The sequence below is a fragment of the Cricetulus griseus genome, assembly GCF_003668045.3.
Source record: "Cricetulus griseus strain 17A/GY chromosome 1 unlocalized genomic scaffold, alternate assembly CriGri-PICRH-1.0 chr1_0, whole genome shotgun sequence".
Classification (NCBI taxonomy): Eukaryota; Metazoa; Chordata; class Mammalia; order Rodentia; family Cricetidae; genus Cricetulus; species Cricetulus griseus.
In genome coordinates, this window is record NW_023276806.1 from 73,467,085 (window position 1) to 73,482,101 (window position 15,017).

Here is a 15,017-nt window from a genome sequence, read left to right on the forward strand (position 1 = left end):
TTTCATTGTAGGTAAGTACAGTTTTTTATATATTTATCTGTCACTTGTTTTGTTTTTTCATGACTTCATAACTTGGCTACTATCAGTGTGGGAAACTGTGTTTCCTGGGCTGCAGTTGGAGCCAGCCAAGCAGCCCAAGGTTCATATCTGAGAGGGGGAGTGTGAACTAATGAAAGGCTAGCTAAGGACATTAAAGGAAAAGATGAAGACACAGAAATAAAATCAGGAGGGCAAATCAGTAAATACTTAAATTTCCAAGAGTTTATTTTTCACCACTCTTGTATATCTTAACCAAAAAGCAGAACATGGTATCATGTATATGGAAAAAAACAAACTTTTCTTCCTCTTTTCTCCAAGCATTCAGTAACCACATCTTAAATTCAACTTCTTGTAACCTGGCCTTGAGGGTCAGGAGCAACCACATCTTAGATCAGGTCTGTTGTTATTTAGAATAAGACAGCAAAGGCCAATATCAAACATCCTACTGTAGCCATGCCTTTGACCTTTAGGTCTTATGACTTGCTGAGGACAGTTTTGAACTCTCTGTTGAGCCAAGCTGGAGTAGAGCCATCTTATGGGCACCGACATATCAGTATAGCTACAGTAAACATAGAGTGTTATCTCTTTGAGATACCAACTCCATTTTATTTTTCCAAAGGGGGAATTTCTCTATTTCAGTTTGTTGAGGAAAGTTCCATACTATTTCTCATAGGGGCTGACAGTATTCAAGGATTCAATTTCTTCACATGACCCATGTTCATTTCCTCCTTGTCTTCTCCATTTTCAAGGACTTCGTTCATCTTTGCCTTTGTCTAAAATAAGTGCTCTCAATTATTAAGCACAATATGTTTATATTTAAAGTGCTTTTCTCTGGGGAAGTTTGTTGCTTATATTTTGTAATATTTTTATGTGTCTTTCAGATTTTTCGAATATTTATTTTTATTTCCTCTGTGTTTACTTGATTGATATTCGTCTGCTAGTAACTCATTTTCTTCTTAGTAATTTCTGTATTTTCTTTGCGGTTACCATGAGGATTATAAAAAATTATCTAATGCAATATGATAACAATGATAATTACACATAAAAGCTGCACTTGTATCTCTCCCCATTTCATATGGCTGATATCAAAATTTGCATTGGTGCCCTGAATATATTAGCACATTTATTATCATTAGTATTTTATCTTTATATTTATATTAAAAGTTATATTACTATTAAAAAAATTTATGTATTTATTTACATATTTACTTTTATCAATTGGTTTTATTCTCCTTGCTATTTAGGGTTTATTTATATTTTATGATTTTTCTTTTCATTTATTCTTTTCTCATACAATACATCCCAATCACAGCCTCCATTCCTCTCCCTCCTCACAGTACCCTCCACAACCCCTCTTTCCCAGATCCACTGTACCTCATTTTCCCTTCAAAAAAAGAACAGGAAAGCTGGGCGTTGGTGGCACACGCCTTTAATCCCAACACTAGGGAAGCAGAGGCAGGCGGATGTCTGTGAGTTTGAAGCCACCCTGGTCTACAAAAACTAGTTCCAGGACAGGCTCCAAAAGCTACACAGAGAAACCGTGTCTCAAAAAAAAAAAAATCAAAACAAAACAAAGAGCAGGCCTCCCAGTGATATCACCAAACATGGCATGACAAGATGCAGAAAGACAGAGGCATAAATCCTCAAGGCTGGACAAGCCAACCCTGTTAGAGGAAAAGGAACCCAAGAGCAGGCAAAGGAGTCAAAGACACCCCCCACTCCACTGTTAGGAATCCCACAAACACCCCAAACCTGCAACCACAGCATGTATATGGTGGGCTTAGCTCAGACCCATGTAGGCTCTATGACTGTTGCTTCAATATCTATGAGCCCCTATGAGCTCTGCTTATTTGATTTTGTGGGCCCTGTTCTCCTGTGTCTTCCACCCCCTGGCTCTTTTTCACCCTCTTCTTCAGGGTTCCCCAAACTCTGCCTAATGTTTGGGTCTCTGCATCTGATTCCATCAGCTGTGAGAGGAAGCCTTTGTGATGACAAATGGGCTAGGCACAGATCTATGCGTTCTGTTTATGTTTGTTTCTTCCAAATTGAGGGGTTCTTTTACCAACTTTAAAAGGTTAAGTAACACTGTAATTCTCAGAATTTTTTTTCCAAGAAGAAAAATCCTCTTCTTTATGAGATATAGTCTTGCTGGGTACAACAGTGGCTAATTGTTTTTTTTTTTTAATCAATTAGAGAATATCATTATAGTCCTTTACATCTATACCATTCCTGCTGAAAAATACACTGATGGCCTTGTGGGGTTCTTTTCACATACTAGTTTTATTTTATTCTTTAATTTTTGAAATTTCTATTTTTCTTCAGGTTTTGAAACTATGGATGTAACTTGCCTAGGTATTCTTTTGAATTCTTTTATTTGTGTTTTCTTCATCTTTTTGTGTTTGAACATCTGAAAGACGCCAACTCAAACCTAGCCTGATACCTACCAGCATGCATTTGAAAATCACTGTGGCCACACACACACAGCTCTGAGAAAAAGAACATGAAATGGTGGGTCATGATGAGCAGTCTCTGGAAATTGTTATTATTACTAGTTTCCAAGGAATGTTATCCTCAACAACTGTCTGGTTTCCAAAAAATTGTTATGGGTTACCCTGCTCCAGAGCACCCAAGTTTTGAAAGTAAGTAGAAGTCACTCTGTTCCTGGAAAAACCACTAGCTGTCCCATGGCTTTGCAGGTGTAAAAACCAAAATAACATTCCAAACCCCTCATGGGCAAAATTGTTAGTTCAGTTCCCAACCAATCAGTAAATGACTCATGTATGTTATAGCCAATCAATATGTTGTCACACTTCTGCCTAGTGACCAAAAAGATACAAAAACTGCTTGCTTTAGAAACTTGGGGTTGATCTCTTCTCAGAGGAAGTTTGAAGCTTTTGCATCAAACTTGCATCCTGTGAGTGACTCTTGGGGTGCGTCTCCCGAAGTTGGTCCCCCTTTTGGGCCCAACACACCAATTTCATTCCTAAGACCTGGGAAGCTTTCGACCACTATGTTTTACAATGAACTTCCTGGTTTACATCTTCCTTAACTTTCCTCATGTGACTGCCATAGTTGGTCCTCTAGTTTCGTTTTCCAAGAGGTCTTAATCCATCTTCATTCTTTTACATTCTTCTTCCTTTTTATTCTTTGATAGATAACCTGAAATGACTTCTGAAGTACTGGATCTCTTCTTGCTCATCCACTGTTCCTCTTCCCACTGGATCGTCACAGTTGACTTACTGTTTTATTGGGCTTCAAGGTTTTTGACTGACACCTTGCACATTTTCTGTTTCAATTAAAATTTTCATTTTTATCGTGTTCTGATCTCGGGTATTTTTACAATGGACTAGAAAGATAACTCAGCAGATAAGAGTACACACTGCTCTTGCAGAGGACCTGAGTTCAGGCCTTAACACTCAAGCTTGGTGATCCACAAATACCTATGTAATTCCAGGTCAAGGAGCTTCGATGGACACCTACACTCTAGTCAACATAATCCCCCATACACAAAAATAATTAAAAAATGATTCACAAAAGGAAATATTTGTTAAGAAATCTCAGCATTATACTGTGGTTCTAATATTGTCTACCACACAAGATTTGGAATTGTCTAGGACAGAAATCTGTGGGGTTTTGTCTAGGAAAGGGTTTTCAGGTTGGGTAAACTGAGGTGGGAAGACATATCTTAAATGCTCTTAGTACCAATCTATGGACTGGAGTTGTAAATTAAATAAAAAGTAAAAAGTAAGGTAAGAACAAACATACATTTCTGTTTCCCAAGTGTAAATACAATGTGACCAATGGCCACAAGCCTTCCTGGCCATGACTCCCCATCGTGATGGACTATAATATTAAACTGTGAGCCAAAACAATGTATCTCTCATTTCTTAGGTTATTTTTTCATATGCTTTGTCCTATTTTAAATAAACGAACATGAGTAACTGTTCGTTGGGCTAATGTTCAGGGTATAACCTTAGATACATATTTTTATAAGGAGAAAAATGACTTTTTCAAAAGGAGTATTTTAAAGCTTCTGACATCTCGTTTTTATCCTCATAATGTGATTGTTGTTCATTTATTTTGCTTCATTTACATTTTTCAGTAAGTTGAAACTATCAGATGAAACACTATAAAGGAATGATTCTCAAAGTTAACTTTCACATGATGCCTTTTTTTCTGAACAGTAAAATCAGCATCAGGAGCTAAAGCTGCTGCTGTGAAGGGTAGCTCCCAGAACTTTTCCAGATCCATGGGAAGCATGACCTTCCTGTGTATATTTCTGATTTTTAGCATTCTCCTCAATCACTGGTGACACCATGTGCTGTCTGTCACTGTCTCCTTCTATGCAAGTCAGCTTTATCTCTCCTTTACCTCCATCGCACATAAGTCTACTGGCAGATCCTAACAAGGGTCTATGTAAATATTTGTTGTTTTGGTTTTCCAAGACAGTGTTTCTCTATGTAGTTCTGTCTGTCCTGAAACTCGCTCTGCAGACCAGGCTAGCCTTGAACTTACAAAAATCTGTCTGCCTCTGCCTTCCAAGTGCTGGGATTAAATAAAGGTATTTGCTACCACTGCCCAGCTTCACAAATATTTTCCAGTCCAACTTTTTCTTCCTATCTATCTTGTGTCTTTATTAGTTCAGGCCCTTGTACCCCTGCTCCCTCCCCCACCCCCATTTTTTTTTTCGAGACAGGGTTTCTCTGTGGAGCTTTGGATCCTATTCTGGCACTCGCTCTGTAGACCAGGTTGGCCTCTACCTCACAGATACCCGACTGCCTCTGCCTCCCAAGTGCTGGGATTAAACTCATTAAACTCCACCAATGCCTGACATAACCCCTTCTTGAAAAACAGACTCAAACCACATCTTCTTACTTTCAGTAGGCTTCTAAAACACTACTTCCAAAATAGCCTAAAAAGCAAGTCTTAACACTTTATATCTCTATGTGATCTATAGACTGTCTCTATTCCTCTGCAATAAAAGGCATACACATGTATATACTGTATATGTATATAAAATATAGATGTGTAATATATGCATATTTATAAACTATATATCACTTAAGCCACAGTCCTGCTTGTTTCTGCCACCCATCTTTACTCACACTTCTTATCCTAGAAACACTGGACTACTTGTAATTCTGAGCATGTGCCTATGTTTTAGCTGATGTCATTGGCTTTCTATGATTTTGCCTTTCTCAACAAAATGCTAGCCTTTTCTTAGCTAAGCTCTGCTTGACTCAATCCAGGTGTGAGCCTTTGATGGCATGTTTTTTCCCTTGAAATCCAAGATACAGTTGGCATTAGGAATATTTGACTACTTTCTAGTTTTCTTTCTATTACTGTGATAAATAAAAGCAAGTTCAAGAAGAAAGGACTTATTTCAGCTTACAGTTTACTTGAAGAAAGCCAAAAGAGAAAGTCAAGGCAGGTGCTTGAAGTAGAAAACAACAGAGGAAGGCCACTTACTGGGTTTGATCCCTGACTTGCTCAGCAACCTTATACAGCACAGACCTACCTGCCCAGGTATTGCACTGCTCACAGTGGATGTGGCTTTTTCGAATTAATTAGCAATTAAAGCAATGCCACACAGACATAGCCAGAGATCAGTCTAATGGTGGTAATTGTCCAATTGAAGTTCCTCTTCTGTTTGTGTTAAATTTAAACCGAGATTATCCATCATAATTGCCACCTTTATATTTCACTTATAACTCATTTAATTTTCAGGTTCATTACTTCCTCATCACATGACCTTAATCCTTTCATTTACAGCATCAATCATAATAGATAAATACTGTAGTCCCTTGCTATCTATAGGTGCCAAAATTGAAATTCATGTCATCAAACCTTTAAACCTAAAATAAGTACTATGTTTTTCTATTTTAGGTCCCTATACTTTAAATATCCTATGTATACATATGCATACACAAACATATATTTATACATATACATTTATAGTGATTATTAAGCCTGTTTTAGATATGTATTCTTGAACCTTGAGTTTGATATGCTGAGTCAATAATATAAAATTTTGACAAAAAAGAGCATGAACAATAATTGCCTCAATCTGAATATTCATGCTATTATTTTTTCCTAAGTTGAAAATGAACCTCAGAATGTATTTCTCTTTATATTTAGATCCTCATGACTCTTATTCACTTTTTATGGTGTTTTAGGAAATGGGGTCTCATGATTAGACTATTGGAACTCTGTTCCATCTGAAATGACTGTTCATTCAGACACTTCCTGTGGACAGAACATCATCTTCTCTTTTCTGTTGATGAATTGCAGCCAAGCCTTTCATGGTCAAGATGACTTCCACTTGGTCAGACTTAATCAGTATGAACTATACCACCTGTGCTTGAAATACAGGTTTTTACTAGGAATGCAGCATGAGTTTGATTCTAGTCTATTCAAAATTACCTCCAGCCCATTCACCACACATGATGAAATTTTTCTATGAAAATTACTTGTATTATAGAATATGTCTATGAAAATTTGAAAACTTGACAAACGTTTAAATTATTTAAATAGTTTAGGAAAACAATGGTCCCAATCAACCACTTAAACAATCAATGAGGAAGATAATATTTTGTTTTGTTTCTTTTTGTGAATTTTCTTGCGTCTGAAAAAAATGTTTAAGGTCTACATAGTTTCCAGAAATGAACAGCAGAGGGCAGAAAATAGCAACTTGGTCCTTGGAGCCTACTGTGCTGTTAAATTTCTTTGTAATTTTCAAAACTGATTTTATTATTGATAAGTTTAAGATAAACGTTCAAGAAACATGACGCTTCTTGGATTTAAAGGGGGATTTTTGGGCATATGAAAACCAAGCACCAGTATTTTCCCATTTATTTGTATAACCATTCACTCCATTCAGTTTAACTTCATTGTACTTAATTAGCATTCTTTGGTGAAAAGAAATATTTACTACCTAATGTGCTGTATTGAAAAGCTTCATGGAGGGTAATATTAATGTAATTATGCTCTATTTTAGAAGGAAATGTTTCTAGGTGTGTGAAGGTCAGATGTTTACCTAAATTATGAACACAGATCAGTAGAGTAGCAATTGAATTACAAATAATGCTTGATAAAATTTTATAGATCTTGTATACCAATTATAATTTATGAACAGAAAGTAATATTTGTTAAGGTTATTTTTATTGCCTGCGTAGAATGCACTATGATTCAGCAAATTCATCTTACTTTAGGATATAATGCTGTCAATTTTGAGTTCAGATCTGTCCTTGAATAGGTTAAGAAGAAAGCAGCTTTTGAAAATCCTTTTTTAAATTTTAATTTGCTTGAGAGACACTTAAATACCACATTTTTTCCATAACTAAGCTATGTTCCCTGTATTTCCAACTCCCATCCTAAAGCACTTTGGATGAAAATCAACACACTTTGTTGGAAAATATTGAATGGCAAGGAAAAGAGTGTGCCTGAAGAGATACTTTAGTTGCTTTATTTCTTGATCTATTTCTTTTAGTTCACAAACTTCAAACTATTCTTATGTTTGGCAGCAGAAGCAGAAATGAAAGTGTGTGTGAATATTTGATTATTCTTTGTAACAATTTGGGATACTTATAATTTTTGTTTTCCCTACAATTTTTTTTCTCATTGACGTTCTACCATGCTTCATATCTTCTTATTCAGAGAACCAACTTAATATGTATTATGGAGTTTTGATTCACAGGTGAAATAAATTATTAGTTACAAAAGAAGGCATTTTCACCTATAATGTGTAAGATCAGTAAATTATATACAAATTCTTCATTCTTGGCTTAGGACCACACACACATGCAGTGGGGGAGAGAGAGACAGACACAGACAGGAAGACAGAAAGCACAAAGACATAGAGAGAGAGAAAGAGAGAGAGAGAGAGAGAGAGAGAGAGAGAGAGAGAGAGAGAGACAAAGACAGAGAGATAGAAACAGGACACACACAGAGAGACAGACAGAGAAAAAGAGAGTGATAGAGAGAGAGATCATAACTTGAAATCAAAAGCTTATAGGTTTTAAAAACTACAGGCATTGCTTTGCTTTTTGTTTACATTCATCCTTTCTCATTTTTATACTGAATGTGTATTTTTAAAGTATATTTTATTAAATGGATAATTTGAGACCCAGTATGACTACGGGAGAAGTATGAGTTAAGATGGTTAAAAAAGGACACTACCATGTGTGATACTAAAGTCAAATTTTCTCGACAAGCTATAACCATGAAGTGCTCTCGTGAACTTTGGATCATCAGCAGATTCTCCCGTTGATGTTGTCGGCTGCAATCTCCTAACTGCTGACAACAGTTTTTTTGGACTGAGTCTTTATTTCTCTATTTAAAACACAACACATACAATTTAGTGAGGACCTTCTGAGGCAGCAGAGAGAATTGCCACAGCAGGTAGATAGAGATGGCTTGTCATGCAGTAGAATGTTCAATATGAATTCCACAGGCATATACAATCTCCACTACTCTCTACTGACTGCCTTCTCACAAACTTTAATTTCTAACCTGTTCTTTATTTCTCAGAGGCTCAAGCAGGCTTGCTGTAGTGAGGTGACCTCTTTCCATGATGTAGTGATTATTTATTTAAACTTAAGCTAAAAATGTGAGGGGGTATCCGGTTTGTAACTAAGTGTCTAGGAAGGTTCTGCAGCTTTGCAGCCTTTCTAGACTAGCTTGGTCTATTTTTTCCCCCTCCCTGGAAACTACAATTCCATTCAAATCATATAAAGAAGGGACATCTAAGAGCTTAGTCCACATGACCCTACAGTAGGAGGGAGTCTGCACTGAAGTACAAGAGCAATCCACAGGCAGTGTGGCTTGAACAAATCATACCACAACCCAAGAGGACGTACTCCAAAGGGACGTACATACAAAGCCCTTCAAAGGTTCAATCCAGCTACTTTTTTTTTTTTTTTTGCATCTTTTGTAGTTAAGGATAGAATTTTGGGTTTCCCTGGGATTAAGTCTGCATCATGTAAAGCCAAAGTTCACAATTTTGGGAGTCTTCTCTTCAGGGAGTATTTTGTTTGCTTCTTAGCTGGGTCAGGTAAGGAAGAGGACAGTGTGTCGATAATGCTAAGTGGATTTTCAGGCGATCAAATCATAATCATTTTTGTTTAATGTAAAACAACAGGGCCCGACTGAAGAAAGCTCCACCGGCAACAGCAATTAGCAGTTCGGCTTCTTGGGCATAGCAACCGGAAATCAGTTTTGCAGCATTTGGAACTGGCTAGAGCATCTCTGCAGCTACAGAAAGCCCTGCAACCTCAGCCAGGGCGCAGACCGAAGCGCTGTCCTCGGTGCTAAAATTCAGATGCGCAAGGCTGGAGGTTTCTAAAATGCACCAGACTGCCGGGTTTTGAGCCTTGCTTTCTCGGCACCGCGTGCAGGAGCTGCCAGGACTGTGCGGGGTGCGGGGCGTTGTGCGGGGGAGGGGTGGATGCGCGATCCCGCCGCCTGCCACGAGTCGCGCACGCGCGTCCGGAACTGCCTGCCCCTCTCTGTGACTTTCCTGTGTGTGTGTTGTGTGTGTGTGTGTATGTGTGTGTATGTGTGTGCGCGCGCGTGTGAGAGAGGAGAGAGGGAGAAGAGAGCTCGAGAGAGGGTGATTGTGTGAGTGCATGGGAGGGTGCTGAATATTCCCAGACATCGGGACCACAGCGGCAGCTCAGCTGAAACTGCATTCAGCCAGTCCTCAGGACTTCAGGAGAGGGGACAGGACTCAAGGCATCAACAGCACCAGCAAGACCTGGGAAATAAGGATTCTTCTGCCTCCGTTTTTAGCAGCTCCTTGCTAAATTTCGGTCTCAAAATGCAGAGGATCTAATTTGTTGAGAAAAACGGCCAAAGAAGGAAGAGGAGGAAAAGGGAAAAGAGGGAGTATTTTGTGGATGCTCTACTTTTCTTGGAAATGCAAAAGATTATGCATATTTCTGTCCTCCTTTCTCCTGTTTTATGGGGACTGATTTTTGGTGTCTCTTCTAACAGCATACAGATAGGTAGGTACCTTTTGTGTTATGCCTTTGAATTGTGAATAATTTGTTGGTAATCTTTGTTCACAGTGGGCAAATTAATTCATGTCATGTAGACTTATGTCATACCTTGACTGCATTCCAGATTTAAACTACCTTGAATATACATGATTTTCTTAGGCTGAAGCAAAAAAGAAATGACTATGCCTTTTGACACAATAGAGAGAAAGATCTGTTCATTTTATGACACTCCGACTGCGTTACTTCTGCCTTGAAGGCATCCTCTAGTGTGCTCAGATTTTCTGGGGGTATGAATGCAAAGCTTTCGGTTAAGAACACTTCTGGCCCTCAGACTCTCCTCTGTCCGTAGACCCATTGACCACCTTTGGATGGCCGATCCTTGCTGCCCAACTCAGTGATGATGTTTATTCCGACGGTTACTGTGAATAGATTCCGGGGTTGCTTAGTTCTAGCAGCTCCACTCTTATCTCTCCGGGCTCTGACATGGTTCTCTTGCTTGCTGTTTATTCTTTTCAGGGGGGCTATTTCCAAGGGGCGCTGATCAAGAATACAGTGCATTTCGGGTAGGGATGGTACAGTTTTCCACTTCGGAGTTCAGACTGACACCCCATATCGACAATTTGGAGGTAGCCAACAGTTTTGCAGTCACCAATGCATGTAAGTAATGAATATTCATGTCTTTCCAGTGCTACAACAAGGAAAGCAAGCTAGTGAATGCGAGTGTGGGATTGTGTGTGTGTGTGTGTGTGTGTGTGTGTGTGTGTGTGTGTGTGTGTTGCTGGCATGTCATGTGTGGGTGGGAGTGACTGCACACGCGCGTGCGTGTGAGGGTGCAGGAGAAGGCGGCTGTAATCTCAGGAACCCCCATTGGCCCACGGGCAATGAAGAAGGGGCAAAAGGCACTAAACAGTGCCAGTGCGCGCATTGCGAAACTGGGGTGAGGGTTAGACTCAGACAATTCTTTCTCGTGTTCAGGGTGTTCTTGCTTGATTCTAGAGCCTCCAAAGAGACGCTCCCAACCCCCTCCCTCTTGCGCGCCTATTGGCACCCTACCAACAGAGAACACGTTGTTCCCCAGGGCGCGCTGTGGGACTGTTGGACAGATCCCATGGGGGCACTGCCTTCCTCCTGTAGCCCGGCAGGGCAGCTCTGACCTGCAGTCCCCGTGAGCACCACGTCCTTCTATTTCACGGGACAAGTTGTTACAATGGTTGTAGAGTTGGGCCTGGGGCTGTTACATAATGCCCACCCGAGGGGCGCGGGCACGAGGCTGACGCAGGCCCTGACTGGATGATGTGAGCGGGAGGGGAAGAGATGTTGAGTGGATTGGGACCCAGAAGGGATGAGAATGCGGCCAGTGGGGGATGCGGGTGGTGATGGGGATGTCTACAAGCTTGGGGGATACAAAACACAACCAGGTCGCCAGCAGAATGGGGATGAGGAAGGCGAGGACCAGAAGCTAGGTCCGTTTTCAGCTCTCTGAAGCTCCTGCGTAAGTGGAGCCTGGGGCAGCCAGAGCGCTCGCTGGCCGCTTTGTTCCAGGGTTACAGGCGACTGGAGAATGTGGATGACTCGGAAGCGATTGCATCCGACTGAGTTTTAAAATCTGAAGAAGTCGCAGACCAGCCATTTTAGCCTTTGCAGTTTTCAGTGTCAGCCTCTGTCCTCTGCGCAGGGCTTTGGAACTCGCGAGGACACTCTGGCAAGGCTTTAGGCAGAATGATCGGAGCCCAGTCGCCCTGCCAGTGCAAGGTTGAAAAACGGCTAGGTCCCAGCACTGAGGCAGCATCCACCATGCTCCCAGCCGCCACGACACCATTTCCGGCCTCCAGGCTGGCAGATGTTTCCTGCCTTGATGTTCTCAGCTTCCATTCCATAGATATCAATTTGGGGGAGATTTGCAGGTGGCTCGCCCCCCACTTTGACCCCCATGTAGCAGATAGAGCAGAAAATAACCAGAGGAAATGCCCAAGGCAGTATTACCTCAGTGAGTTGGCATCCCACCCACATCCTCCTGAGAAGCCTGTCATGTATTCTGCAGCTCTGTAACACCAGACTTTAACAGGCCAGGTTACAACTCCTGCCCCTGGATAGTGAAAAAGAAAGAGTGGGAGAAGGAGGAAGAGAAGGAGGAGGAGGAGGAGGAGGAGGAGAAGAAGAAGAAGAAGAAGAAGAAGAAGAAGAAGAAGAAGAAGAAGAAGAAGAAGAAGATGTGATAATGTGATTGTGGCCATTTACATGACCAAAATTCTAGCTTTTCTGAAGAAGCAGCTTAAGAAGACAGTTCTGTTAAAAATGTGAATATTAAGGAAAGAGACTGATGGCAATAGAAATAGAAATGACAGAGAGAGAGAGTTAGAAATGACAGAGAATTTGCTCATAGAAGAGACACCAGGTGGCTCAGCGGATAAAAGCATTTTCCATTAAGCCTGACCACCTGAGTTTACTCCCCTGGTACCTGATACCAGGGAGAACTGACTCTTGAAAGTTGTCTTCTGACCTCCACATGTCCCTTCTAAATAAATAAGTATATAAAAATTAAAATGTAATAGAATGTCATATAGGCCATCAAAATGCAATAATTGTTATTATGTAACAGGTACAAAGAAACTGTTTTAAGTAAATGTCAAAAGTGCCCGTAGTTGACCTATTTGCCTGTGGAATTAGGCTGTTCATGTGTCATCAAGAAATTCTTGTTTCTTGTGAGTTACAGTTTGACAAGTCCCTGTGTTGAGTATTTTGACCAACTGTATTTGTATGTCACAATGCATTGCACAGTAGGTGTATACACAGATTCTGAAATATTGACAAGATATTTGAAAGTAGAGGTTGATTATTGATAAAAATAATGAGATGAACTTACTGTGAAAATAACAGATGCATCCACTAAACTAAATGAGTGTTTTTCAATTCCAACAGGTGTTGAGCCACTATACCAGAGCTCTTTAAGGCCCAGAGATTATAGTTTGTGTGGCATGTATCCTCAAGCCCAATGTTCTTGAATGGATTTATTTCTAGTATAACTTGAATTGAACTGAGACATGTGGTGAGAATACATACAAGTGGAACAAATGCCATTTTCATTTAATTACTGAATTTCATATATCTGACCATAGGTCTGAGAAACCAGTATATTCAAGTCTTCATTTTTCTATAGATTTCTTCCTCTTAAAAAAAAAAAAACTGAAGCAAAAATTTGAAAATTTGCTTTCCCAGATCTACTCCACCCACAGGCTATTATATCAGGCACCAAACAACATGAAGGAGCAAAGCAAAAAGATGTCACCAGGAGAATCCTGCACCTTGACTTTTACAGCCCCCCCTGATGCAAGCTTACTGACAGCTATGTACAGCTAGTATGGTGCAATTACAGAAATGAATCTCTGTAGATGAAATTTTCTAGAGCCCACAATGGCTGGTGGATTATGCAAAATCAATTTACGTATTTTAAATTTTATTTTAGCCCTTTAGAAATGACAAAACCTGCTAAGTGAAATATTTGAATCATTTTCTCTTTCTTTTCTTTTCTTTCTTTTTTAATTTTTGTCGCTAAGGACAATAGAAATTGTAATATTAATTTAACTCTTTAAAGGGAAGGAAGAAGATAGGAGGGTTATGTGTGAATCACAACCAAACAACCACAACTTCCGAGCTTAAATAGTGGGAGTCTCTTTTGTCAGATGTATGAAGCTTAACACGATCATTTAAATTCTGGTCTGGGTTTTATTTCAGTGTGGATAATTTGTTTGCTTGCTGATTCAGGTTCTTTCATAGAAAGGAAGCAATGGCATTAAAGACATCAACAGATAAGATCCAAATGTCTTTCCCACATTTTCTCCTGAAATCTAAGAAGGTCTCCTCTAATACCAATGCTAAGTTACATGAATCACCAGTCGTTGTTTCTGAAGTAGCTTATTCTTTATCTTAGTCAATGCAAGGAAATTAATCAACAGCATTGAATTTATTTGTGAAGAAAGCAAAATGTTAGCATTAAGTGGTGTCATATTGATAGAGTCAAGGATCTGCTTAGCAATTTAGCAGTATTTGTGAGATGGATGTACTTACCCAAGAACGTTGAAGTTGACATGGAGTTAAAGATCTCTGAGTAAATCTACTGAATGGTTTGATTTAAATGAAAGGAAGTCATTCCATTCTGATCAGAAATGTGCTCTCAGCTCTCACAGCTTTTCGGTCAAAAGGGATAATGAAAGTACCTGTTTGTTCCTATTTGTTTCCATGGATACCAAGGGAGATAAAGACAGATTTCCAGTAGCTGTCTGTGTTTTGTTCTTTTAATCTTTCTTTCTTTCTTTCTTTCTTTCTTTCTTCCTCCTTTCTTTCTCTCTTTCTTTTTTCTTTCCTTTTCACACCCTTCCTTTCTCTTCCCCACTTCCTTTCATTTCCTTTTGTCTGGAACTGGTACTAAGAAAAATTTTTCAAAAGAATGCTTAAACAAGCCTGAAAAATGCAAGGGCTAAAAGAAGATAGAAAATTGAGACTACAATCTGAGCAGAATTTGAAAGCAGTGAGGAATCTCTAAATTCATTTATTCATCCAAAGCCATTTCCCCAGTGCCTTCCAATGCTCAGAGAATAAAAGAACAAGTTCTAAACCACAATTGTTTTCTGATCATTTACCTCAGTGGTCTTTCTAATGGTATTGAAAGTCTTGGAAATGCTTGCTTTTAGTAGGGTGCAGGCTCTGAGGGCTTGTCTGAGCAGTTTAGTATGAGTATAGAAGGGGACTCTAGTAGTTCTTCACAAGTAATTTATCATGGTAATAGAAAATATGTCAATTTTTTGAGAATATAGGTTGGTATTGATGTTTCTATAGCTAACAAGACCAACAGGGATTTTAGGAAAATATTAAGTATTACATATTATAAATTTAGCAAAATTTTATGTGGCCATAATTAGAAAAACATTAAAAGTGGAACTTGATAAATAGTTTTTACACATAAGTATCTGATGTCCTTGGCTT

General features: G+C 39.4%; 1 protein-coding gene across 3 annotated transcripts in view; it reads left to right on the plus strand.

The window, feature by feature from the left end:
- The first annotated feature begins 9,955 nt into the window (after nt 1-9,955).
- Gria2 (glutamate ionotropic receptor AMPA type subunit 2) overlaps nt 9,956-15,017 on the plus strand; it is a 129,056-nt gene continuing 123,994 nt past the window's right edge. For all 3 annotated transcript variants that reach the window (XM_027392921.2, XM_027392918.2, XM_027392917.2), the window contains exons 1-2: nt 9,956-10,043; nt 10,554-10,694. In XM_027392921.2, coding sequence (XP_027248722.1) covers nt 9,956-10,043; nt 10,554-10,694 — 229 coding nt within the window. The remainder of the gene's footprint in view (nt 10,044-10,553; nt 10,695-15,017) is intronic.